Genomic DNA, 24464 nt, shown 5'->3' on the forward strand with positions numbered 1-24464 from the left:
ATGCTCCACTAGTCGCAGCGCCCGTCATACATCTCGCCACGAATGACCTCCGGAGCCATATACTGCGACGTCCCCACAACCGATCGGGCAAGTCTACGACGCTGAGTGCGGTTGCGCCAATCCAGGACTGGTTCGCCGATGGCCGGCTCATCCCTCGACCTTGAGGTCTCCTGGGCGTGCTTGAGATAGCCGCCGTTTGGCGGCATGCAATGGACCCGTTGTTGCCGTTGTTGTGCTTCTGTCTCTTCCCTTTCCTGTCGGTCCTGCTCATCTCCCTCCGGGTCGATGCCCAGTAGCTCCAGCAGCGAAGTCCGATATTGTTGGTAGAACTTCTGATCATGAGACCACTCGCCGTCAAAGGCCAGGCCAAAATCGGAAATCTTCAGGTGTCCGTCCATTGCAATGAGGAAGTTGTCTGGTTTGACGTCTCGATGAATCCACTTCATCCGATGGGCCTCTTCCACACACAGAATCATCTCCGCGACATACCACCTGGTCACTTCTTCGCTGAGGACATTCCTTCGGATGAGGAGACCAAGAAAGTCGCCTCCAATGCAGTATTCCATGACGAGATACAAATGCTTCCTGTCCTGGAAGGCGGCTATCAGTGGAATGACCCATCTCGACCCTTCTGCCGCCACGAGAAAATCTCGTTCGGCGCGTAGGTGGCCTTCCTGTCCGTTGCGGATCATGTCGGACTTCCGAATCACTTTCATGGCAAACACTTCTTTCCTGCCTTTAGCCAGTTCGCGCCTTTTGTTGACAACCGACCCAGGCAATGCCCTGACAGAAGCTTTCAGACTTACTCGCGACGACTTGAGTTCAGGCCCTTTCTCCTTCGTCGCCTCAGAAGCCGTCGGCTCCTCCGGGCTACCTTTGGCTTTGACCAACCGGACAACGCCAAAGCTGCCTTTCCCCAAGACAGTCACAACCTTGAAGCCCCCGACCGCAACCCCTTTGGCCGCTTGGGCCTGGTTGGTCGTGTTCTTCAGAACCCGCGTTTGGCGGAGTGTTTCGCTTTCGGCGCGTTCCCACGCCTTGCGAGCTCGGTATTGACTGTTGGGAGATAGGTGATGTTCTCTGAGCTTCAACTCCAACACCCGTCGACGAACCGCTCTTGGGGCGTTCTCGTTGAACAGCGAGTTGAAATGCATCTCGAAGAACACCTTTGCAGCAGCTGCAGACTCCACCGTCCGGATTGAAACAGGTGGTAGGGTCGCGCTTTCTGGAATGGGGGTCAACCGTGCTTCCGCAAAGTAGGTCTGGCGATCGATATCCAAGGAGTTCATGCTCTGCTGGTGTGCCAGTGATTTTGGAGTGACCGGTTCCGAAGTCATCGGGGTAGATGTTATCCGCTTGACGGGCGAGGCACTCCCGCTATACAGAGTGGACGGCGTGGATGATTGCTGGGTCGTGGTCGCTTCTGCCGCCTCGAGTGCCAGGGTCTGGACACTGGGTCTAGACCGTAATTCAGACCTTCGCACAACAGTGGGATCGCCGAAAGCTTGCTGGAATTTCTGGGTTATACGGCGTTGTAGTCCAGGTGCTGACTGACTCCGACGCAGGTTTCGACGTGAGATCTTATGATTGCTTGTCCATTCCGATGGGAAGAAGTCGACATTCTCCGAATTTTGATACGAGGTCGAAGCAGTCATGTCCTGGTGTGAGGCAGGGGCATCGGCAAGCGCAGTCAATCGTATCCTCAAAGGCTGGTACATGGTGCTGGCTTTGCATTCTTTCTCTGGCAGATGGCTTGTGTGTGAGCCCTGGGTTGATACATAGACGGCTTCAGGATGATGTCGTATGCTAGATTCGCTGAATCTGTCTCCCATACCCAGCATTGTCTTGATACTCGACATCCCTCTCTTGAACTGGCTTTTGACGCTGGCCTTGGAGCGCCCCGTACTAGTCGATTCTATCGAATGAGATGCCGTGCCATCGAAGAGGAGCTGATCGAGCTTTGGAAGCTTGGAGAGTCGTGGAGTCGGCCATCGCGCAGGAGTGGAAGACTCATTCTGAGAGGATTGACGGCGTTTTCGGGAGAATGCGTTGATGAACGGCATCATGGGCGCAGCAAGACAGGGCACTGTAAGAGTGATGAATTCCTTGGATAACCTAGCCTAGGTATGCATACATCGCGTAACGATGGACTTGCAACACGGCTGCGCCCAAGCTGGGGATGATGGTGGTGAGTGTTGGAAGAATGAGATTGAGGATAGAATGAGGATGAACGACAAGGAACGATAGTAGCAACAGCAACGGCCGCAACGACGACAACAATAACAGGCGCGAACTTGCCTCGATTTGTCTTGCTCGCCACGGTCAGAGCAAGAACGGAGAAGGGTGCAGGAGCGACACGATATAGATAGAGACATAACACACTGGAACATTACAGCCACACGTACAGACCGACACCACCGCAGAGGCTGAGCAACGGAAGATGGTATAGGGGCTCTCTGTATATGGAATCCATCACATCTGCATCTAGCAATCAAACACGACTGCTGGGAGGCCTCTGTTGATCACAGCAGCCTGCACGTCTGTCTTCAATGCTGCCAGGGCGTCTTCCCATGATTGACGGACGTCGTCCCTCTTGAAGTTCTCATACTCTATCATCAGCCCAAGCCAGTTGACGACCGCAACCGCCTTGGCCATATCCCGTTCAATGGAGACCACCTTGCCTAGGTAATCGGAAAGGGCACCGACGTCTTCCTGCTCAGGGCCTTCTCCATCTGCAGAGAACTCTCTCACCCATGCAGAGATGGCATCTCGCAGTTCAGGCAGGGCACTGAGCCTCTGAGATGTGAACGTGGGCTTCTCGGAGGCCTTTGCAAGCTGCAGTCTCTGTTGACCCCGGAGGTCTGCGTCGGCTTGGTTCGTTGTCGCCTTGGGTCTTTTTCTACCATTGTCAAGGTTCAAGCCAGATTTCGTCTTCAGTCGGTTTCTTTTCTGTTCAGCCAAGATTTCCAGGCGAATTTCTTCGGGCAATTCGCTAAGGAAAGATTCTGATATCTCGTGGGAGTCATACGGATTCGCATCGTCCAGGCCTGCATGGGATTTGGGCATTGCCACAAAATTCGATTGCGTAAGTGTCGATGATGATGACTCGCCGGTCCTTTTTAATCGGGATTTCCCAAATAGACTGGTCGTCTTCTGTTTCTTCGTCGGTGTCACCGCCATTTTCTTTGAAGGGGGTAGATTTTTGCTCTTCTGCGGTGATTGAGGCAAAAATCCCTGGTGACGTGGTATTCTATCCGTCTTCCCTTGCGCTTTGTACTGAGCGAGTACTTCTTCCCTAACGTCGGGGGGTAATGCGGCCAGAGTTTCAGGGTCGAGTTGGCTCTCCCTTGGCAGCCCTGCCTCGCCGTCGCTCAGGTAGGGCGATGCAGACCTGGACAGCAAGTCTACCGGTGGAGTCGCCGAGCGGCCCATGCTGCTTATGCTGTCCAATATGGTCCTCTGCTTGGGGTCCAGCTTGGTCCGAATATCTGCGGGCAGTTCGGCCAACACAGTGGGATCAATCTGTGAAGGAATGATGAACTGTGTACCACTGATATTCAGAGGTCTGCGATTCAATTCTTCGTTGTCGACTGCACTGTTAGCGTCGAGGGCGCTGGGTATCGTGCCATCGTCTTTCGGCTTCTCTGGCGTGGGTATCTCCTCGATCGGGTCGACTGTGTTCTTGAGCCTCGGCGTGCGAGACCCTGGCGGAGGCGTGGTCCTGGTATCTGGCTGCGCGGGTGGCCTTGAGGAGGGCGTCGCCGGCTTCTTGAACTGCAGCCGGCGCTGGCTCCCATCCAGCAGAGGGGCACTGCCAGGGGCAGAAGGCTTTAAAGGTTCCAGTTTCTGCATTTGCACCCCCAGCCCACGGAGCTCTCCCGGAGGGAAGCCGTAGCTGCGTAGGATGGAGATGGCCTCCTTACCCAGGATAGCACTGTCAGTAGTAGCAACACCAAGCGCGATGCTTTTGTTGAAGGTGTCACATTTGCCGTGTCCCAGACTCTTCGGAGGATCCAGACCTGCATCTGCTGCTTTGCGCATAATCTTCATGGTCAGCTGCTTTCCCTTTACCAGCTGTTCCAGCAGACGCCGAGAAAGTTCATCACACAGGCTTTGCACAAACTCCTCCGCCTGCTGCTGATTGACGAATCGAATACCCCAGTTGACTTCAGCCGACACAGACTTGCGAACAATTTGATCACCCACTTCTTGCTTGTCGATGCCCCGGGAATAATCCCATAACTTTTCACCAGTCTTGGGCCCCAGGGCGTTGACCAGGCGTTCTTTGGTGCATGATCGGATGTCCTTGACGTATTTGATTCCAATTTCCTCCAGCTTGTTGCCAATGCTCCATGCAACGCCAGGCAGTTCCGTGACGGTCAGCTCGCCGAGAAAGTCAAGGACCTCCTCCGGCTTGATGAGATGTTGTCCAGCCGGTTTCGCTTTGCGAAGTGCTACTTTGGCGAGAAGGATGTTGCCACCTATACCAACAGACACGTCGCAGCCGGTCTTTTCCTTGACTGAGGCTCGCAGTGCGTGTCCCAGCCCTTGAGCACATTCTTGCTCCCGGTAGATGGAGCCTTCCGAAATCCCTTTACCATCTGAGCCGCCGGCCTTGATGCACTGTTCGCTGATGTCCACCAGCGCCTCGTCGATGCTGATGCTTTGTACAACGCCATCGATGGCCAAGATGGAGTCGTAGAACTGCCGACTCGCTTCTTCGTACGCTTTGTAGTCATATGGGAGGACTTTCAGGTCGGAACACAGGCCTTGGGCAGTTTTCATCCACATACCGTTCTTGATGCCATACTTCCTCGCCGGATAGTTGCAGCTTGCTATTTCGGAGCCTGGTCCGCTACCATGCGCAATCACCACGGGTTTCTCGACCAGTTGAGGATGCTTGCGCAATGATACGGCAGCAAAGAAGCTGTCGAAGTCCACATGCATGATATAGCGCCTTGATCCTGGTGCTCGCTTCTGCCTTGACCCCTGGGAAGATGACTTCTCTTGGGCGCGTGCTTGCATCTGAGCCTTCAACTCAGCTTTCCATGTCGATAGATGGTGCAATCTAGATTCGCGGTAATACTGATTCAGGAAGTCTGGGTTGGCGGTGCTGGACTTGGCTAGATGCGGATTCGATAGCAGGATAGCATTGTGTTCTTCTGCAGTCAACTGGCGTTTCTCGAACTTTGATGGTTCACCTGGCGAAGCTGTATCCTGGGCTGGATTCAAGGTGGGTTGCTGCAGAATCTCTTCCCTGAGTTGTTGATGACTACGAGAGGGAGAGTGCTCGATGCCCTCCACGGTTGAAACTCTGTCATCAACATCTACGATACAATCTGCGCCCTGAGCGGATTGCATCTCGTCGTCGGTTCCTGGCGCAGGATCAATTGAAGCATCCTCCTCAATTTCATCAGGTTGGCCCATCGCCGCAGGACTTGGTTCCTGATGGTGTGGGCTCTTCGGATACTCTCCCGGCGTACCTCCCTGCCCTTGACGCAATTGAGAAGTGTACCAACTGTGCTCGGTCTGATCTCTGTAACCGTGCTGCTGAGTATTCGTTTGACTCACGATCTGCCCCTGCTCAAAGCGCAGTATTTTCTGTGTAACACCCTCATCGAGCAGTCTGTACGTGTCCCAGGGTAACAACCTCCCTGCCTTGACACTGTCGACGATCCAACCCGGCTTGACGATGCGGTACCGGGCAAAGTCGACCGTCTTCTTAGGGGTGAGATTGCTGGCGACAACATGAGTGACGGCAGTCTTGCCATCGAGATATTGAAGAAACCCTCCTCCATGGCTTACTACAAGAGTGTGCAAATCGTTCAGCGACGGTTGAGTGTAGCCGTTGACATGGACCACCACTCCACGGAAGATGGGCGGTTTGTCGGTGGCACTCGAGCGTATCTCGGCGTCGAGGTTCTGTAGTTTGAGCTTCTTCCTGCGCATGTAGTCGGCGAACCCGCCGAACTTGGATGCCTCATATTCCTCCCCTTGCTCATCGCTGAAGGTGTGGTTCTCGATGCGCTTGCGCACAAGGCTCGAGTTGGTCTCTAACCGGGAGCCCATGGTGGGCTGTGGTACAATATCATAACGAGCCAGCGGATCTCATCTTCAGGAGTCTTCTTGTCGACTGACGCCCAGGGAATCGGTGGGTTTAAACGTGATGATGGAAGTTATGAGCGTCGTCGTTGAAGGAGGCAAATGGTGATCGCAGGCAGAGGAGCGCGTCATGGTCAACGCGCCGCTGGAGCGTGGTACAATTTATAAATGGGCACTAAAACATCAAGACCTACTAAAAGTGTCTCCTTGTCCCTACTGGCCGAACCACAGAGGGGTCTTTAGGGGCAGTCTTCCGCCTGGAGATGCTCTCCAATTAGTGGGCACCATCAACTGGATTAGAGCCTGATCAACGTGCGTCATTGGCGGCGGATGGGAAAAAATTGAAGGCCCGGCGCTGCTAAACTCCAAGCGGCAACGACAGGGCTGCTAAAGGCATAAAGGACCTTATCGATTGTCACGCCCCAAAAATTTCAGCCCAAATTTTTATTTTAGCGGTTTCGGTTTCTGAGGCAGCGGACAATCAAATCACTCCCTCCACTGCAAGGCTTCTAGGAATCTTTCTTCGAACTTTTTTCTCTTTCCTTCTCGCAGTGCTCAAGATCTTCAGCCCTCACCTACACATCTTCCAATCGCCTACCAGACAGCATCCCTTGCGAAGCCGTAATCAAGCAGACCACCCCTCTCTCACCATGTCCGGCACTCAACCTGTGGCGGTGTACGCCATGAAAGTCCCTCCTGGGGATATCATGGTCCCCGCCGTTCCCGAGTTTGCTGCTATGGTAGGTCTTTTAAGTTCCTCCAAGTTGAATCGGCGTGCTGACGTTCTGCCCTTGCAGTTCCGTGTGACCATGGCCGCGATCGACCCCAGCGCCGAGCCCGAGTTTGAAGATGCCGACGACAAGCGACCCGCTCGAGCCACCCTCAAAGTCGTCCGCGTGCCAGATTCCCTGTTCGACGACTCTGATGACGACTCTGAAGATGATGAAGACTACCTTGATGGCCTGGATGATGACGAGGACGGATCTTCTGACGATGAGGAAGTCAACGGTGGCCCCAGCGAGAAGAAGACCCGGAAACTGGCCCTTCTCGAGATGCTTGCCAAGGAGGAAGAAGAAGGTGATGACGATGATGATGATGAGGACATGGAAGACGGCGAAGACGAGGATGACGAGGATGCCCTGGCAGACGAGCAGGCCATCGCTCAATTGAAGAAACTCATGAAGGACGCTAAGGGCAAAGGAAAGGCCCTCGACGGCGAGGAAGAGGACGATGATGAGGAGGACTCTGACGATGAGGCTGTCGAGTTGGACGAGGTTGTTGTCTGCACGCTCGACCCTGAGAGAGTATGTTCACTATTTCCGACCACCCGTGCTTTGATTGTGCTTTCTAACATTTCTTGGCAGAACTACCAACAAACTCTTGATTTTGTCGTCGGCGAAGGCGAGAAGGTCTTCTTCAAGGTCTCCGGTACCCACACTGTCCATCTCACCGGCAACTACGTGATCCCTCAAGACGACGGCCAGGCCTCTCTGTACGACGAAGACGATGAAGACGAGGATGACTACGACCTGTCCCCAGACGAGGACGAGCTTGACGCTTTCGAAGACACCGACGAAGAGTCCGACGACCTGGATAACCTCGCCGACCCTCGCGTCACCGAAGTCGGGACTGACGACGAAGAGGCGGCACCGGCTGCGAAGGCTGCCGGCAAAGGCAAGAACAAGCGCCCCGCGGAAGACAGTGATGACGAGGAGGCCAACCTTGACGACATCATGGCCAAGTCGCTGAAGAAGGACGAGGCAGCCACCGCCAACAGCGAAGAGAAGAAGCTCAGCAAAGCGGAGAAGAAGCGTCTGAAGAAACTGAAGAAGAACGATGGTGAAGCCGCTCCCGCTGCTTCCGAGCCCAAGAAAGAAACCGCCAACGGCACCTCTGAGAAGAAGGTCCAGTTCGCAAAGAATCTCGAACAGGGACCGACTCCGTCCGGCACGGCGCCTGCAAAGGCCAACAGCAAGACCGACAAGGCCAGCGAACCGACGGGTGTCAAGGAGGTCAATGGAGTGACGATCGACGTGCGCAAGGTCGGGACCGGCCCGGCTGCGAAGAAGGGAAACCGTCTGGAGATGCGCTACATTGGCAAGCTGGACAACGGCAAGGTCTTTGATAGCAACAAGTCCGGCAAGCCGTTCAGCTTCAAGCTCGGTGCCGGTGAGGTCATCAAGGGCTGGGACATTGGTCTTGAAGGCATCCAGGTCGGCGGCGAGCGACGCCTGGTCATCCCTCCTCACTTGGCCTACGGCAACAAGGCTCTCCCTGGTATTCCCAAGAACAGCAAGTTGACCTTCGACATCAAGTGCTTGAGCGTCAAATAGACGGTGGACGTGAGGCGAGCCACGTTCAGCATGTGAGAATGAGTTTCGGCCATCTACCTCACGGCCTCATGCCTGGAATGGAGCCAGTGCCTTCCTCGCGACGGAGCATCTGGCAACGAGGATTCCTCGGGATCATGGCCAGGGATGTGTCAGACAAGAGTTCATTGCTTTCCTTTTCAATCTTCTCAGGCGTTGGAGAAAGGGTTCTCAAAAGTTCCTGAGCGAGCCTCTGCACCGGTGACCATTCACCTGAGTTCACAAGAGGGTTTCTCGGGTCTTGCACTGTCAATGCAATGTGTGTATTATTGCTTAATATCCATTCAGCTTTTGTACTGTACAGACAACCCACCCATGCTTGGTCAGGTAGCTTAGATAGCCAACTGTTGACCTACCGAACGATAGAATTCCTCCTGCGCGTAGTTTCTTCCGAAAGGCTTTTCACACTTGGGGCGGTAAGTCACATTTATACCTACGTTTCAATGGGAACCCATGAAATGAAAGACCATGTACAATGTTCACGGGCATCAAGTTCTGTTTTTCATTCATCATAGGGCTCTGGACTTGAATACTATCTTGTTCGAAAAGGGCGACCCGTAAACGAGCGAAGGACCGAAGAAACGTCCCGGCCAGCCTTGAAGTCGTGTCCTGTCACGCCCAATATAAGCTTGACCCGTGTCATCCCCCAGGAACGCAATGCACACCATGATGGGTTGAAAGTCACAAGAACGCCCCCTCCGCAACCAGATGGATACTGGTTCTTTTTGTACGCCGAAGCCACCGACGCTATGCAATACTCATTTGCAAATTGCAACGTTCATATTCGAATCGGTGGAAGAGAGACGTGTTCCGCCCGCAGTGACTCTCTGGAATGATGCGGTAGAAATCCCAAGCATTGGTTTCCATGTCGAACCGGTATACTCCTTCTCTGACTCCTCTCCCATCTCATCTGCAGCCGAAAGTAGCGCAGTCCGCTGCATATGGCTAGTAGGGCTTCCATCTGGCGGCGTTGTCCTTCTAAGACATCGTGGGCGGTGCACCCATGAACGCAGAGTTGTTGAAGCCGTCTTCCTGCTTGATGGTGCCGTTGAGCAGAGGACATAACCTTTGCGTGAGGAGAGATGTCAGTGAGGGATCACCATGAAACAGACAACAGGGTAGAGGTGGGAAAGGGGGGAAGGGCGAGGGCTGTGCGTGGCTCCCGATCTCGAGGACACGACACCGCCGAGCGTTAGCATTTGGGAATCTCATGCTTCATGCTTCTCCACGCCGAGAGTCGAATTGGTGTCTCGCATGAAGAAGCCAGGTGTGGGTGCCATATTGATACGAAACCGTGTCCTCGAGTCGGACGTGGAAGATGGGAGTCACATTGGGTCAAATGCTTCAGTGCACACAGCGACACCGCTTGACAGCCAGACGGGGAGTAGACAACCACAAGATGGCGGGTTATAAGGCCATCTCATCTGTCGCTCACCGCCTAGTCGTCAAAGGACGGCGCTTGTGCAAGCATAGACCCAACCTGGTGTGTGAAGGAAAGATTGCAGTTGTTGCACTTAACGGACTTTTTATTGGTCTTGATGTGGCCAACCTGACCACAGTTGGCACACTTCCGCTGGGTCGGCTGTGTGTTTTTCCCACCACCACCACCACCACCGCCTCCATCGGCGTCGGGAGACATGGCGGTTCCGCCAGGGGATGTTGCGGCGGCGGCGGCACCCTTCTTGGGTCGATGTTTTCGGCGAGCGTAGTTCTTCTCGAGTTTGGCAAGTTCTTCCTCGATACTGGTTCCATGTTAGCGAATCCATCATGAGCTGTTATTCTGGGGAGAATCATTTCTTGCCGTCTCCGCTGCCTCGCATCAAATTCGGCGTCGCCAGTGGGCACGACATCGGTCAAGCTAAAGGGAAGTCAGCTATGATGAAGGTCTTGTACACACGCAAAACAAACCTGAACGATTGGGCCTCCTCCATTTCCTTGATTCTCATGTACTGTTTGATGACCGCCGGATCAGTTTCGATATGCTCTTCAACAAACTCGTCACCGTCTCTGACGACGGTCCGAAGAATTTTCAGGGCCTTCTGGCTCTGGCTGTTGACACTGCGTCGGCTGAAGGAGGTTGCCGTCTCATCATCCATGCGTCGCGACGTCGCTGGGGTGTGGGCGCCTGACATTGGCGTGGCTCGTACATTGGAGCGGGCCGCATGGTTGTCCTCTTGAGCATCCACGTCGCCATCCATGTCCAGATCTGACGGTTCAATCTTGGATCCAAGACTCGCCTTTTGCCTGTCCCAGATATTGCGGATGGATTCCTCGTAGGACTTCTGCTGTCGAGCAACGTTGTAGCTGTGGCCACCCAGTTCTCTCTTCAGAGTAATTGCGTCTTGAGCAGAACCACCAATCGGTCTGAAACCCCCTTTCATGCTTGTCTTGATGAAGGAGAATGCTTCCCCTCGGCCAGAGGGATCACCCTCGCCGTACAATTTGAGCATGGCTTTGCCTTGAGTGGCCTGAAGGAAGTTCTTCGTTGTGCGCCACGGGGCCAGTTGCTGCTCGATGCTATCGTTGTCGTTTTCCTTTTCTTTGTCATCGTCGTCGTCATTGTCCGCATAGCCAGCATCTTGCAAGTACTGCGCTCCGACTTGCATGGACTCGAGCAGGCAAATATCTTCTGGCCGGATCAGGTTGCGGATCACATCTTCCTCGGGGACAGATTCGCCGGGCTTCATCTCCCATTCCTTATGCTCTTTGTTGAACACCATGAATTCTTTCATCTTCTGTCTGTTTTGCATGTCGGTGGTATCGGGAAAGTGTTTGGTGACATCCTCCACCTTGATGCGGTGGCTTTTCTTCTTGCGGGCAATCCGGAAAGAGATGGCCTTCAGCCGATTTTTGGCGGCGGTGGTCACCATGCGAGAATGGGTTCCTGGTACAGTGGTGGAGGGCAGCTCTTGCCCAACCACATAGACATTCTCGAGGTTGCGCAAGTAATGAACCGGTCCTGACGCAGCTGTGGTCTCCCGAATGACCAAGAAGTCCGTGGGCTTCGGCTCTTGCGGAAAGATTGGCGCCCGATACATGGAATTGTAAAGCGCTGTGATGGTCTCGCCAGGATCGATTTGTCCAAAGATGTAGAAGGGTGATTTATCTTCAGGCAACAGTACAGAAGTCTCGCCGATGTCGCTCTTCGGCCTCGACGTGTCATCCTTGGTGCGCCTCCGGTAATAGTTGACGACCTTGTTGCCCATTCCAGTTTGGGACAACATCAAAGGGTGTTCTTCCGAATACTCCAGAAGCATCATCGATGAATTGTCAGCCAGAGAAAGGTGTTTGGTCTCCTTGAATAGTTCGTCGATCTTGCGGCCTCTCACGTGCTTTCTCTTCCTTATGCCTGTCTTGGAAAAGGCGATGGGATACTTGAAATGCATTTTCTTGCGGTGGAAGTTCCGGAGTTCCTGTAGTGAGAGTCGGACTTGATAGTACGGGTATTGGAGACGGATGGCTGGAACCGAGTGTTCGATGTTCAAGTGGGTGAGCTGACCACGAACTTTATGCTGATGATTCTGTTTCAGAAGCTCGTATTCCGCATCGTTCGACGTCTTGAAACGTTGCTGCAGACGATCCTTGACTGTTTTGACCGTCGTCGTCGACTTTTCTCCCACTCGCGCTTTGGCTTTGACAGCCTCGGGATCGACCTCTTCAACTAGCAGGCCAGAGTCATTGAGGTCCAGAACCACCTTTTGGGCCAAATTGGCCGTTTTGTCCTCGGGATTGTCGAACGAAGGGAGATCGATCTGACGTATTGTGACGATATTGTGGGGATCAAGGTCGAGACGACGCTTCTTGCGAGGTTGCTCAAAATCGTCAAAGCCAAACATGTCATCGTCACTGTCGACCACGCGAGGATGGACTTCGACAACATCATCTTCCGAGTGGGCGGCAGACGACAACGTATCGAAATCGGCACACATGAATTCCAAATCGCTCAATGTAAGATTGCCAGGAAGGGGTTCGTCCAGATCAGACTCATCCACTGATTCTGCCACTTCATTCACCACCGTGGGCTCTTCTGTGCTGACGATGTCCGCGGCAGTACCCGGTGCTGCTACACCAGCTGCTGAGTTGAAGGATGTCTTCTGTTCTTGTTCGAGGTCTAGAGTTACCTTGGTAGGACGGACCGGCTTGGGGGGCTTCGGAGGAGTCTTTGCGGGCCATTTATGCGGCCTGGGAGGGAAGAGCTTGTTGAAGAAGGGTGTTTCATCTCGCTTGAAGCTGGGGAACTCGAGTTTCAACCACTGTTCGATATTCTCCTGCTCCGTGGTAGGCATGAGACCCCTGCCGGACTGAGCAAATAAAGCCAGTTGCGTCCGGTATTCCGCATCTTCAACCTCGTCCAGTTCCGGCTGCAACATCGATATGTCTTGATGTGCGTCATCGCCGTGCTCGGAGGCAAGGTCTGACTCCTGATCGGCATCTCGTGTCGGCTTGTCGAGCGGCTTCTTAGACGCAACAGCAGGCTGGGGTTCGTGAGCCGTCAAGATCGGACTAGAGGGGCCAAACAAGTCATCATCATCAAAGTCATCCAGGGCGCTGTCTTCGATGCCAGGCAGCAGAACACTCGGAGACTCGGTCCGCGCGTCCTGAACGTCCCGAGTTTCCTGGGGTGCCTGCGTTGGCTCTTCTTCTGGTAGAGACTCGTCATCACCAATGTCCTCGTAGTCAACCGCGTCCTCTGCCTTCTCGCCTGCTTCGAGTTCTCTTGAATTCAATTCATCCCAGTTCAAGCCCTCGCCGCCACCTGCTTCGTTCAGCAGCGCATTCAATTCATCGTTGGCTTCCGCAGGCAGACCGAGATTCTGGTCGAGCGGTGTCTCGGCCGAAGATCTCAGTTCGGTCTCTGCCGCATCGTCGAAGAGGGCATCGAGGTCGTCGCCGGCCTGTTGGTAGAGATGGGTAGCCATGTTGAGGTGATCAAGAATGGAGTGAGACCGGTTTGGAGGCACCCCGCAGGAGGAGGTGATTGTTGCGCAGCCCAGCGCGTCCCATGGAGCTGGTCAGGTAGAGACCATCGTTCGACCGAGAGAGCAGAGCAGCGTCTTTCTTGTAGTGACCGCGTCTGTGAACGGGTCAGTCGATGGGGATCGTAAATGACAGACGAAGTGTTGGAGGTTGCGATCAAGTCGGACTTGAACTTGAAGACCAAACGGCGGAGCGCAGGCACATGACTCGCAATGGGGCTTGGCGTGTTGTCAATGACTCGCGACCGCGCCTGGTACGACAGTCAGTCAGCCTCGTCGTGTCACCGCAACAGCAGCTGAAGAGGGTATTTAGGAATGACATGTCTATGGGCATCCATGAAAATGGACACTGCAGCCAGGATATCATTGTCGTCGCTCATTACATATGTTACAAGTCACAGCTGTCAACTCAAGCACCCTCACAGCTTCAAGGACGCCCAGTCTCCTAGGTATGCACACAAGGCTCGGCTGGTGCCATTCGTACAGTAATGCACAATCTGAGTCTTCTTGCCCGATTCCAGCTTCGCAACAACTTGCCGCAGGTCACTTGTTCTGGGCAGATAGAGCACTATATTGGGAGTCAACTTCTTGAAGGAGTCGTAGAGGTAGCTGAAGCTGTATGGCTGCATTGATTCGAGATCGAAGACATCCGCATTGCGGTAGCCGGGGCCTGCACACCAAGATTAGCCATGACAACCTGCCACCGGGATACAGACAACGAACCTCCCCAGGGTGGACTGGCAAAGATGACCCCGAATTGACCAGTAATCGCTGTCAGGGCTTCCACAGTGTTCTCTGTCTTGCCGCTGGCACCCAGTATCTCGAAGCAGTCACCGTGAAACCAAGTGATGCGGTCAGCTACGCCATAGACTTCTGCGTTGTGTTTGGCACAGGCCAAAGTGGCAGCATCTTTCTCGATGGCGTAGACTCTCTTCCACTTGCCGGAGAGGGCAAAGGCGATCGTGTTTCCACCGACGCCGCAAAATGCATCAATGATGATGGATCTTTTATCAGGGGCTGCTGCTGCCATATGGGAGGCGATTTTGCTGTCTCTGGCATCAGTAAACCGGGTATTCGATGTGGTGGAATTTATACTTTGCAACCGACTCATGCGTCACCCCGAACCAAGCGTCGTCCGTCATCCAAATTCCATCGTCATACTTGGAAAAGATTGAATAGCCCTGGTGCCAGTATCTGTTGCTGGGGGTGAGTCCAGGTCCGGGAATAGATGGCAGAGCAGAGGGTCCATGTCACTCACTTTTGTAGGTCCCATGGCACTTCTTCCACAGACTGGTAATGATGGACGCCTTCGGGTAGAGGAGTGGTAGGAACACGCTTCTTCCGTGGAGGTTCACTAGACTGTTGGAAGCGGTCGGCATTCTTTCTTTTACGGCCCATTATCACACCTGCTGTCGGTCACAGAGATACACACTTAGCATAGACAAGATTTCCCTTTGGATGTGTACGATGTAGAGTGAACATTCAGCGACTGGCTGAACGTCGGTTGATATCACAGATATTGTGACAATAAATTTCCATATTAAATTTCCCCGTCTCTCCACACATTAAACACATGGCATGTTCATCCCCCGCCGCTTGACATCCATTGCGTTTCCAACTTGATTGACCTGCTCACCACCATTATTTCCCCTTCGAGATGCAAGCAACTAGACATTGAGGTCAACGGATGTACATTCGGCAACATGGATAATTCCCAATTCCGAAACCTCCTTCAGGGTGACGGCAGCCGCAAGGCGCCTGAGTCGGGCTCTTCGGATTCCGGCTTCAAGAAGCCTGTCCTCGGCTCCAGAGCACGCGCCTCGATCCCCATGACTCCTCGCTCGGTAGTAGGATACAGTGGTTCCAAGGATTTTGCAAGACAGGTTGCAGAGCACCGGCGAGAACAGGACGGACAGCCTCCGACGAAAAAGTTCAAATCGAACGCCGCGCCCAAAGGCACCAGACTCGCTTCAGGGTATCATGACCGCACACTCGAGAGACGAGCGGTTGGAGAAGATGCCGAGCCACAAGACGATAAAGAGAAGCGATACAAGGCGCTAGAAGAGATGTACAAACTACAACAAATTGACGAAGCTACGTTTGAAGCGTTGAAGAGCCAGATTGGAATTGGTGGGAGCCTGAACAGCACACATTTGGTAAGAGGTCTTGATTGGAAACTGCTGGAAAAAGTCCGTCGGGGAGAAGACATCAATAGCGAACCTTCCCAAGAGCAAGAGGCAACTGCAGAGACTAGCAAAGTTGATGTGGACGACGAGCTGGACCAGGTGTTAGACCAAGAGGTTCAGGTTAAGAAATCAAGTCCGACACCAGAGTCAGAAAATACCGCCGAAGGAGCTGTGGAAGCCCAGCCAATATCCAGGGACGAAATCTTACGTCGGTGGAAGGAAAGTCGGACAGGCAAGCATGAGATTGCCCCTGTTGCGCCCAGCCTCGGAGAACGCTTCAAGAAGGTATCCTCGGAGAAGTCGAGCAACAAGAAAAAGTTTGTCGAGGTGGTGAATGGACGACGGAGGGAAGTCCTGGTCATCACCAACAAAGATGGGACTACGAAGAGAAAGACTCGATGGCTTGACCCCGAGGACAGCGCAGGAGGGAGCAAACAAACACAGCCCCTAGGAATGGACGTGCCAGCCGAGTTCCAGGCGAAGCAGCAGGCATTGATGGCGGAGGAGACAGAAGCTGATGATGGCGACATCTTTCAGGGGGCTGGGGACTACGATCCTTTGGCTGGCATCCAAAGCGACTCGGAGGGCTCCGATGTTGAAGGACAAGGAGCAGCAGAGATTTCGCATACCAGAGAGAAGACGGTTGAAGCCGCCAGCGACAAGCCGCGGAATTACTTTGGGACAAATAACGAACCGGCCCCAGCGGAGGATCGTAGCAACCCGATCACCAAAGATCCTACGCTCCTTGCAGCTCTCAAGCGGGCGGCGGCCTTGCGGCGGGGCGACGAGAAGGGAGGCGATGATGCGACGGATTCGGATCCTGACCGGGAAGCCAAACAACGGCAGTTGCTGGCCCGACTGAAGGAGCGAGACCAAGCCGATGCGGCGGACTTGGATCTGGGATTCGGCGAGAGTCGCTACGGAGACGACGATGACGAGGATGGCCCTGTATGGGAGGAGGGCGACGCGGGTAGCAAGAAGCCTGGACGGAAACGTGGACCCAAGAAGCGCAAGGGTGACAAAGATAGTGTGCAGGATGTGATGGCGGTGCTGGAGGGACGACGGAAGGACAAGTCATGAACGAGGGCTTCATGATGATTCCCTTCTGGTTTCTGGCCTCTGGATCATCATCCGAATTTCCCTTCTGTCCGTGTCGTGGAGCATTGAATGGGACTGAAAATATCGATCGGATGAGACCAGACCAGGCCAGACAAGAACAACAGCATCCCGACTGGGTGGAAGTCCGTTTGCAAGCGGACGGTCTTGACGATGGCTGAAAGGTGACAGGATGGATATGGATAGGATATACTACTGTGTAGGGATGGATGTCTATAGACATGGATGTTGCTGTGATCACCGAGGTCGACATCCTGGCTGGCTTGCTGGTACCTGAGTTGCAACAACCCGTCCCGAGACGAGTGCTGTGCTTCTACAAACCCTGCCCTTGTCCTTGTCATTTGCGCACCGTATGCCATATCGAGGTTGATGTGTGACTCTGTCCTGTGTGTGGTACTGGGATGCTATGCACTATGTAGTCGGTGGCTGAGACTGTCCTGGTCACTTTCTTCCTCCGGCTCCATTACACAGTTGGTCACGGTGACATTTTTACACAATACTAAACAGCATATGGAGCCAATGCCTCTGGTCTGGCAGGAATCCATCAGCAGGGGCCTAGGCAAAGAGAAATGACGAGTCGACGAGCTCCAAGAGGTACGTAAGCCAGCGAGGCTTCCACAGCTTCCATACTGTCTAGTGTCCACGACTATTGACGAGAGACAGACACTTGATGGCTGACTGTCGGCTGCCAGATCGCCTGTGCTTATGCACGGTGTCTCTGTCATTATACATACTCTCTCTTCTTCATCCTAGATTCACCGGGTACAAATCCTATATATAAAAATCTACGCACAAAAGAGAAAAAACCAAGACCCGTGGCTTACCGGATATACATGTTACATCGTCGCACAACTGGTCGTCTATGGACAAACCGAACCAGGAAAACCCTGCTGTGTCCCGTTCTGCCTCGATCTCATTTCCGTGGCCATGGGGAAGGGATTTTGCGTCTCACAGTCCCCAGACCCAACCACCTCTATCTGTCTCCTCCGGGCCACTCCGGCCATACACAGGACGCGCCAACGCGGACAACATCCTTAGACACAACGCGCCACAGACACTAAAGTTCGGGTTCCTGACAGTAGCGGCCTTCAAGTTGAGAGCGACACCTGTCTCGCCGTCTCTCTCGTCCTGTCGTCCTCCTCTCGGTGTGGCCTCCTCAGCCTGTGGCCGGCGCCCCTGGCCGCCCCCTGCATTGGCCGCGTCAGTAATCCGACCATGGGTCTGTTTCAGGGCGACATCTGGATGGTGCTGACTGGCCTGTTCACCGCCAGCCTCCTCAGCCTGTGACAGTAGCCTGATCAGGGGCTCGATACGGACTCACGGACTCCAGCGATTTCCATGTGGCTTGCAGCCGGTCATCCACCTTTCCCCTTTTCTGCATTCGAGGCTGTCAACCACTACTCTGCTGTACACTCCACCAGTCTATGGCCCTGGCCTGGCCTGGCCGACTTCTTACTTCTTGCTTCTGGGTCTCAGCTGCTCTCAATTGCCGTCCTTCTACTGGCCATAAGGAGACAGGGGCTACATCTCTTTGAAAAGACGCGCTGCCATACGGTCGCTCTCACAGAGTAGACTCCGGCCTCCACTGGAGTTCGCGCAACAAGGATTCCCCGTTGCACAAAATGTCCACCATGAAACGTGCCACGGATCCAGTTCCTGTTCGGTTTGCAAGGCGTACCCGTACCCGTACCCTCACCTCTCCCACTGGCATGGCACATCCCCACCATCTGCTTCCCTCCTACTCCTCCTCCTGTGTCTGGAGTTATATCTCTGAAGTTCTTGTCGTTTCATGCCTCTCTCCTCCTTCTTTCCCACTACACTCAATCCTTTCGCCAGCTACAGGCTCTTGACACGTTTGTGCGACACAGAGCACTTCGCCCTTCCTTCCACACGACAAGGCTAGCCCTTGATCGATTCGCCTTCTTCCTCACTAGAGCTACGCTCGTGGTCACTCATTCGCCAACCAGCTCATTCTTTCATTGATTGAATCGTTATCATTATACAGATCTACCCCCGGCGGGCTGATCAGACTATACCCAATCCCTCTGTGTGCCGACATCTCAACATCCCCCCTTCTCCATCAGCAACATCTATATCACAGTCCAAAATGGTTTCCAACATCTTGCCCATCCTGTCTCTTGCCACCGCGGTCTGGGCTCATCCGCAGCGACACCAACGTTTCCACTATGGCACCGGCACCGGCAGAGGCTCAGGCATTGCCTTACCCACCGGAGGCACGTTCCCCCTCAACGGCACTGCTCTCAACGGTACGGACTTTGGAGGTTCTGCCAACGTGACTACTACTGCAACAGCCACTGCTGTCATGACCGTCACCGTCAGCGCCATCCCTCTCGACTCCGTCTCAAGCGTCGCTGTTGCTAATGCTGCAGTTGCATCCAGCAGCTCGTGCTGCAGCAGCCTGACCTCGACCATCACAGCTACGTCGGTCCAGTACTTCACATACACGGCAGAGGCTAGCGTCGCCGAGAGCGCCGCTGCCGTTGCTTCATCAAGCGTTGCTGCAGCATCTTCCTCAACGCCGTCTGACAGTGGGCTGGAAGACCTGGCCGGATCAACCTCGATCAGCCTGCTCGCCAGCACACCAACAGCCGGAGCCTTCTTTGGAAGGCCTTCATACGCAGCTGACTCGTCCGTGCAGTCTGTCGTTCCCACCACCTTTGCAACCGTGGCCGGCTCAGCCTCTGTGCCCAGCGTTGTCGCCTCCTCTGCTGCCTCGAGCGTGGCAGCCAGTGTTTCCGCCTCTGTCCCGTCCTCCAGTGCCAGCTCGACCCCCAGCACGGGTACTTCGAGCGGCAGCAAGAAGGGCCTGTCCTACAACGACGCCTCCTTGACCTCGGCCTTCGCAGGCACGGGAATCAGCTGGGCCTACAACTGGGGTGCTTCACCGGACGGCAGCATCCTCGCCGGCGCCGAGTACGTGCCACTGCTGTGGGGAGAGAGCTCCATCTCGTCATGGTCGAGTGCAGTGCAGTCCGCCATTTCAAGCGGCTCTAAACACGTGCTGTCGTTCAACGAACCCGACTTGAGCAGTCAATCGAACATGGACCCTGCGACCGCCGCCAAACTGCACATTGCCAACGTTGCCCCTTTGTCCGGCCAAGTCTCTATCGGCTCTCCCGCCATCACCAACGGTGCGGGATCCAACCCGGCCATGGGCACAACGTGGCTGCAACAGTTTTTCGACGCCTGTGAAGGACAGTGCAACATTGACTTCGTTGCGTTTCATTGGTACGCCGAGGCGAGCAACGTCGACTACTTCAAGTCTCACGTCCAGGATGTCATCGACACCGCGGCCAAGAACGGTGTGAGCAAGGTCTGGCTGACCGAGTTCGGCGCCACCGGCTCCGACAGCGACGTGGCTTCGTTCTTGAGCCAGGTCGTTCCATGGCTGGATTCCCAGGCCGCCGTGGAGCGCTATGCCTACTTCATGTGCAGCGATGGCATTTTGGTCAATGGAAACTCCGTCTCCAGCCCCGTCGGCCAGGCCTACGTATCATAAGGTCCTACACCGCCGTAACTCTCCGGGATTATGTGCATGAAATTTTGGAACCTTGGGACAATTGTGGCTATTTTCTTGGAGAGATATTCCACTCAGGTCGGGTTTGGATCTATGATATTCGAAGATACGGTCGTGCAAGCATTTTAGACAGACATAGCAGGAGGTACAAAAGAAACGCGTCAACGCCTCGCACGTGAAAAATCCCTTTTCATGATGACGAAGATGATATACGAACTTTGATATGTTGCCTTCTAGAAGAGCAATCTCATGCCATAGCCAGCGTTGAAAACAATGTATCGTCTTAACACAACCATTTCTTCTCTACCTTTTGGTTCACTCAATGGGCAATAGACGACTTCTGTCGCATCTCTAAACCAACGAGGTAAACAGAGAACGAACTGGAACTGGAACTGCCAAATATAAACCCAAACATATCATGTTTATACCTATACTTACAAAATTCCAAGATAAACTCCATCTTCACATGTCATGGGCCATTCATCAGCCTCCTTCACAATATCAATACCATACCGGCGTCGCACAGCCCCTGCAGTGTTTTCTTCATTGGGTGTTTCGATCAGTCTAGCTTCATCCCACCAGCCCAAACGTAAAGGTTCATTACGTAGCACCAACTCGGCTTCTTCATCTTCTTCTGCCCTGGCGAGCTCTTGCACTAACCTGCTCCCTGCGAGCAAGCTAGCTACCCCAGCAATAGTACACGGATTACGGGGCAACACTTTCCTGGTAGGATTCAGAAGCACCGCTGCTAAGCCGCAGACGAACATCGTTGCCAGAAGGACCTGCAGGACGGTTTTTGACGCGGTGTTCACGCGGAGCACCGAAACCGGCACATCGACAAGCGTGGCGGGCACATCGGCTGCTGGAGCGGTCACTCCTGCGCCAGTTCCGGCCACTGTCGCAGCAGTAGCGCCAGACACATTGACTCGCATACTTGCGGAAATGGCTTGTGCCATGTATCTTCGGTAGAAGCTTTGTATCCCCTGTCTTACTCGGTTCTGGCTATCTTCGTCACGCTTACCCAGGAGCTCCTGAGGAACCGGAGTCCGGCCGAACAGGACTGCTTGGTAGAAGTTGTCCACAGGTGGCTGACTCGCCAGGCTGCTCGAGGAGTATTCCGTCTGATTGAACATCGAAAGTGCTTGGTCCATGTGAACCTGCAGTCTGAACGGGAATGCGGTCGGTGTTGTACGGCCATCCGAAGTCTGATTGTCCGGACCACTGGCAACAAAGACTGCGGTAGATATGTTGGCGACAGGCGCGCTTGAGAGGGGGATTCCAAGGTCGTTGGCATCTAACACCACTCTGGCATCAAGCCGCTCAATCAGTTGCGAGCATGCCATTGTGGACATAAACGATCTGGTCATGTCTTCCACGTCAACATAACCATGAATGAAGGCGAGAGATGGACAGCCCGCTGGATTGTCTGCTTGACTGTAAGGAGATATCTCGCCCGAACTGTCCGCGAATGGGCCTGAGTAAGGTCCGACATGCAGATCAAGGATTTTGCCCACGTAGCTTCGATTCGTATTACTGGGCAGCTGGAAGAAGTACTGATAGTCTAGTTCTGTTGAGTTCCCACCGGGTCCTCCGTATGGGCATTCCGGGGGCAGTGGCACTGTAGCCTGAACGGTGGCACCGGCGGAGAGAATCCTTGCATTGTACGATCCCGAGAAGTTGAATTGGAAAGGCTCAAGGATACTGCAGTTCAAAGAGCCACGGAGGACGGGAAGCGAAGAATCTAGCCTGCTGCCTTGCGGAGCGTTTCTGGCGGCAAATTCTGCCAATTGTACTTTTGGCAAAGCCAGCTCACCGTAGGTTGAGGCAGGGTATGAGAGATTCGCAGCTTCAATGAGGCTTACGACAACTGCAGCAGAGGTGTCGTTTGCCACTGAGTTTGTCCATGTCGTGTTGAAGCTGTCCAGGATTTGCAAAGCTGCTGGCTTTGAAGTTCCGACGCGGTCGATGACCAATAACCCCGACACAATGATCGTCAGCAGGCTTCCAAGCAGGGCTGCAACTGAAGACAAGAATGCGCTGTGATATCCACGCTTGAAAGCGACCCACAAGACGGCCGGAGGCATCTTCCCCACAACGCAGCGTGACAGGGTTGCGCCACGAGGGCTTTTACTGGTCTTGAGATATTGGTAAGGCGCCAAAACCGCGATGTTGAAATCCATCGCGTTGAACGACGTGGAAACTAGCAGCATGGCTAGAGCCGGAAGGAATCTGGTACAGAGTTCTGTAGAGAGACTCTCGGTGTCTGAGAGCATAGCTATCCCTGTTTCTCGCTCAGACAGATGATGGAGAACCTCCAAGAGCGCAACCAAAGCTGGCGGCAACATCAACACAAGTGCCATCATTGCGCGTCGCAGCAGCAGAGGCTTCCACCAGGGCATACCATTGTCGGCGCTTGCATTGTCAGTGCCCTCTTTGTTGCCGGTGGCCTCGATGACGAACTTCTGTTGGCCACGCGCATTCGTGGATGAGAAAGAGGAATAACGATAGCGGTCAAGGTTCTTCTTCAGCTGGGCTTCCTGGGCAGCACTGCACTCACGTAGAGCATTCTCAAGACCTGGACTATTGGCAAGCAGAACAGCCGAACTGCTGATGGTCTCGGGGTCGTGAGGCACGACATCCGCTGGTCGACAAACGGCAACCACAACTGCTATCACGGTCATCACGGAGAATCCAGCGACAAGAAGCCACAGAGACGCTTCTCGTACATACAGGCGTTCCTGAGGCACAGATATCGTGCCAGCGACAGGGATCTGCTGAGAGCGAACAAGGGTTTTTGAGGCTATTTGCACGGCGACGTGGCTGAAGACCTTCTCTGCCGTGGAAATCATTATGTCCTCGTCTAGCAGGACTTCGTAGGGACCACCACTGATCTCCGCCATAGTGCTGAACATGGTATCTGGATATTCCTCTGCGAGTTCACTGTCTGCCTTGTTGCCGAACATCAGCGCTGAAGCTGAGTACGCAGACGTGAACATGACGCCGAGATCAGCGTCACTGAAGTTCTGCAGCAATCGACTCTGACCAGCTGTCTCTGGTGCAAGAAGGATACGGGGCGGATTTTGGGATAGATCATAGGTTATGCGGCGCGGTTGTATGCTGTAGCTGGGCCTGCATAAGATGCTGCTGACATGTGCAACACCAGTAGACCAGGAAGAAGCTTCGAACTCCGACGCGTCCGTATTGTCGGAGCCATTGATGGTGGTTTGCATATAACGCATGTCTGTCAAAGTCAGGAGTTGCCAATTTCCGCTGGGCATGGGCGAGTCCTGTCCAGAACAATCAACTCGTTGCATCAAGCCACTCAGCTGCCGAGTAGGACATGCATAGAGCTGCGGGTTGAGTGCGAAGACCGGAGGTGCACCCTCAAGGAGCTTGCAACGAGGCGCGAGTAGGTTCAAAGTATCTTGAGGATGTTGAGCAGTTGTGTTTGCTGGCTGAAGGTTGATCGTGACGTTGGCTTTCTCGCAGTTGAATGATGGTACAAAGACATCAACAACTGCACTGACGGTAGCATTGGAACCCAGACCAGTCTTGGGCATTGACAAGCCTTGATAGGCCACAGTGCCTAGCGTGCCCTCGACGTCAGGGAGACCCTTTGCCATCACTGCGTAGGCTGTGTAAAACAAAGATGAATCAGAAACACCGAGGTACGCGGTGGCGTTGTACAGAGACCCATCAAAGCTTGTGCTGGTCGAGAGATTGTCCAATCCAGCAGTCTGGATCCTGAAATCCGTGAAGAATAAACCAGTTGTGGCCAGGGTTATCAGTTTGAGCATAACAAAAGACAATATGGTCAGACAAATGGTCCAATGTCGCTTCCTCAAGGCAGTCCAGAGGCTGACGATCTGGAGCGGTGATATATAATCCAGCATCAAACTCGTACTGGACGGTGCATTTCCTCTCTGTAGAACCTGCCATGGTACGAGAAACTTGCAATTCTGATCGACCTGCCGCCAAAGAGCGACTATCATGACGAGAACCGCTGTAGGCCCATAGGTCCAGGCGTAGTGGTTCGTGGTCACCAAATGAAAGCCATAATTTCGAGTGTTGAAGTGCCATACGAGTATGAGTGCTCCGGAACATGCAGCAAAGGTCACTGAAAGTCCCGTCAATGTCCACCTTGAAAGCCAAAGGGAGTTCCATATGGCAGGACCGG

General features: G+C 53.9%; 8 protein-coding genes across 8 annotated transcripts; 3 read left to right on the forward strand and 5 right to left on the reverse strand.

Annotated features, from left to right (window-relative positions):
* Window positions 1–8: 8 nt before the first annotated feature.
* On the reverse strand, window positions 9–2063 carry A1O1_04504 (AGC/NDR protein kinase; the record flags this gene model as incomplete). The annotated part of the gene is made up of 1 exon (XM_007725396.1): window positions 9–2063. The coding sequence occupies one exon, from the start codon at window positions 2061–2063 to the stop codon at window positions 9–11; it is 2055 nt and encodes a 684-aa protein (XP_007723586.1).
* A 421-nt stretch (window positions 2064–2484) lies between these two features.
* A1O1_04505 (DNA repair protein REV1) lies at window positions 2485–6069 on the reverse strand (the record flags this gene model as incomplete). Its single annotated transcript, XM_007725397.1, has 1 exon — window positions 2485–6069. The coding sequence occupies one exon, from the start codon at window positions 6067–6069 to the stop codon at window positions 2485–2487; it is 3585 nt and encodes a 1194-aa protein (XP_007723587.1).
* A 683-nt stretch (window positions 6070–6752) lies between these two features.
* Window positions 6753–8435, forward strand: A1O1_04506 (uncharacterized protein; the record flags this gene model as incomplete). The annotated part of the gene is made up of 3 exons (XM_007725398.1): window positions 6753–6842; window positions 6900–7406; window positions 7467–8435. The coding sequence occupies 3 exons, from the start codon at window positions 6753–6755 to the stop codon at window positions 8433–8435; spliced, it is 1566 nt and encodes a 521-aa protein (XP_007723588.1).
* Window positions 8436–9909: 1474 nt separating this feature from the next.
* On the reverse strand, window positions 9910–13390 carry A1O1_04507 (uncharacterized protein; the record flags this gene model as incomplete). The annotated part of the gene is made up of 2 exons (XM_007725399.1): window positions 9910–10213; window positions 10380–13390. 2 exons carry the CDS (start codon window positions 13388–13390, stop codon window positions 9910–9912), a joined length of 3315 nt encoding a protein of 1104 aa, XP_007723589.1.
* A 476-nt stretch (window positions 13391–13866) lies between these two features.
* A1O1_04508 (uncharacterized protein) lies at window positions 13867–14845 on the reverse strand (the record flags this gene model as incomplete). Its single annotated transcript, XM_007725400.1, has 4 exons — window positions 13867–14117; window positions 14171–14493; window positions 14543–14641; window positions 14706–14845. The coding sequence occupies 4 exons, from the start codon at window positions 14843–14845 to the stop codon at window positions 13867–13869; spliced, it is 813 nt and encodes a 270-aa protein (XP_007723590.1).
* A 305-nt stretch (window positions 14846–15150) lies between these two features.
* A1O1_04509 (uncharacterized protein) lies at window positions 15151–16713 on the forward strand (the record flags this gene model as incomplete). Its single annotated transcript, XM_007725401.1, has 1 exon — window positions 15151–16713. One exon carries the CDS (start codon window positions 15151–15153, stop codon window positions 16711–16713), a length of 1563 nt encoding a protein of 520 aa, XP_007723591.1.
* A 2143-nt stretch (window positions 16714–18856) lies between these two features.
* On the forward strand, window positions 18857–20269 carry A1O1_04510 (uncharacterized protein; the record flags this gene model as incomplete). Its single annotated transcript, XM_007725402.1, has 1 exon — window positions 18857–20269. The coding sequence occupies one exon, from the start codon at window positions 18857–18859 to the stop codon at window positions 20267–20269; it is 1413 nt and encodes a 470-aa protein (XP_007723592.1).
* A 452-nt stretch (window positions 20270–20721) lies between these two features.
* Window positions 20722–24084, reverse strand: A1O1_04511 (uncharacterized protein; the record flags this gene model as incomplete). The annotated part of the gene is made up of 1 exon (XM_007725403.1): window positions 20722–24084. The coding sequence occupies one exon, from the start codon at window positions 24082–24084 to the stop codon at window positions 20722–20724; it is 3363 nt and encodes a 1120-aa protein (XP_007723593.1).
* Window positions 24085–24464: the final 380 nt, after the last annotated feature.

This window comes from Capronia coronata, assembly GCF_000585585.1.
Source record: "Capronia coronata CBS 617.96 chromosome Unknown acBCG-supercont1.3, whole genome shotgun sequence".
In the NCBI taxonomy this organism is placed as follows: domain Eukaryota; kingdom Fungi; phylum Ascomycota; class Eurotiomycetes; order Chaetothyriales; family Herpotrichiellaceae; genus Capronia; species Capronia coronata.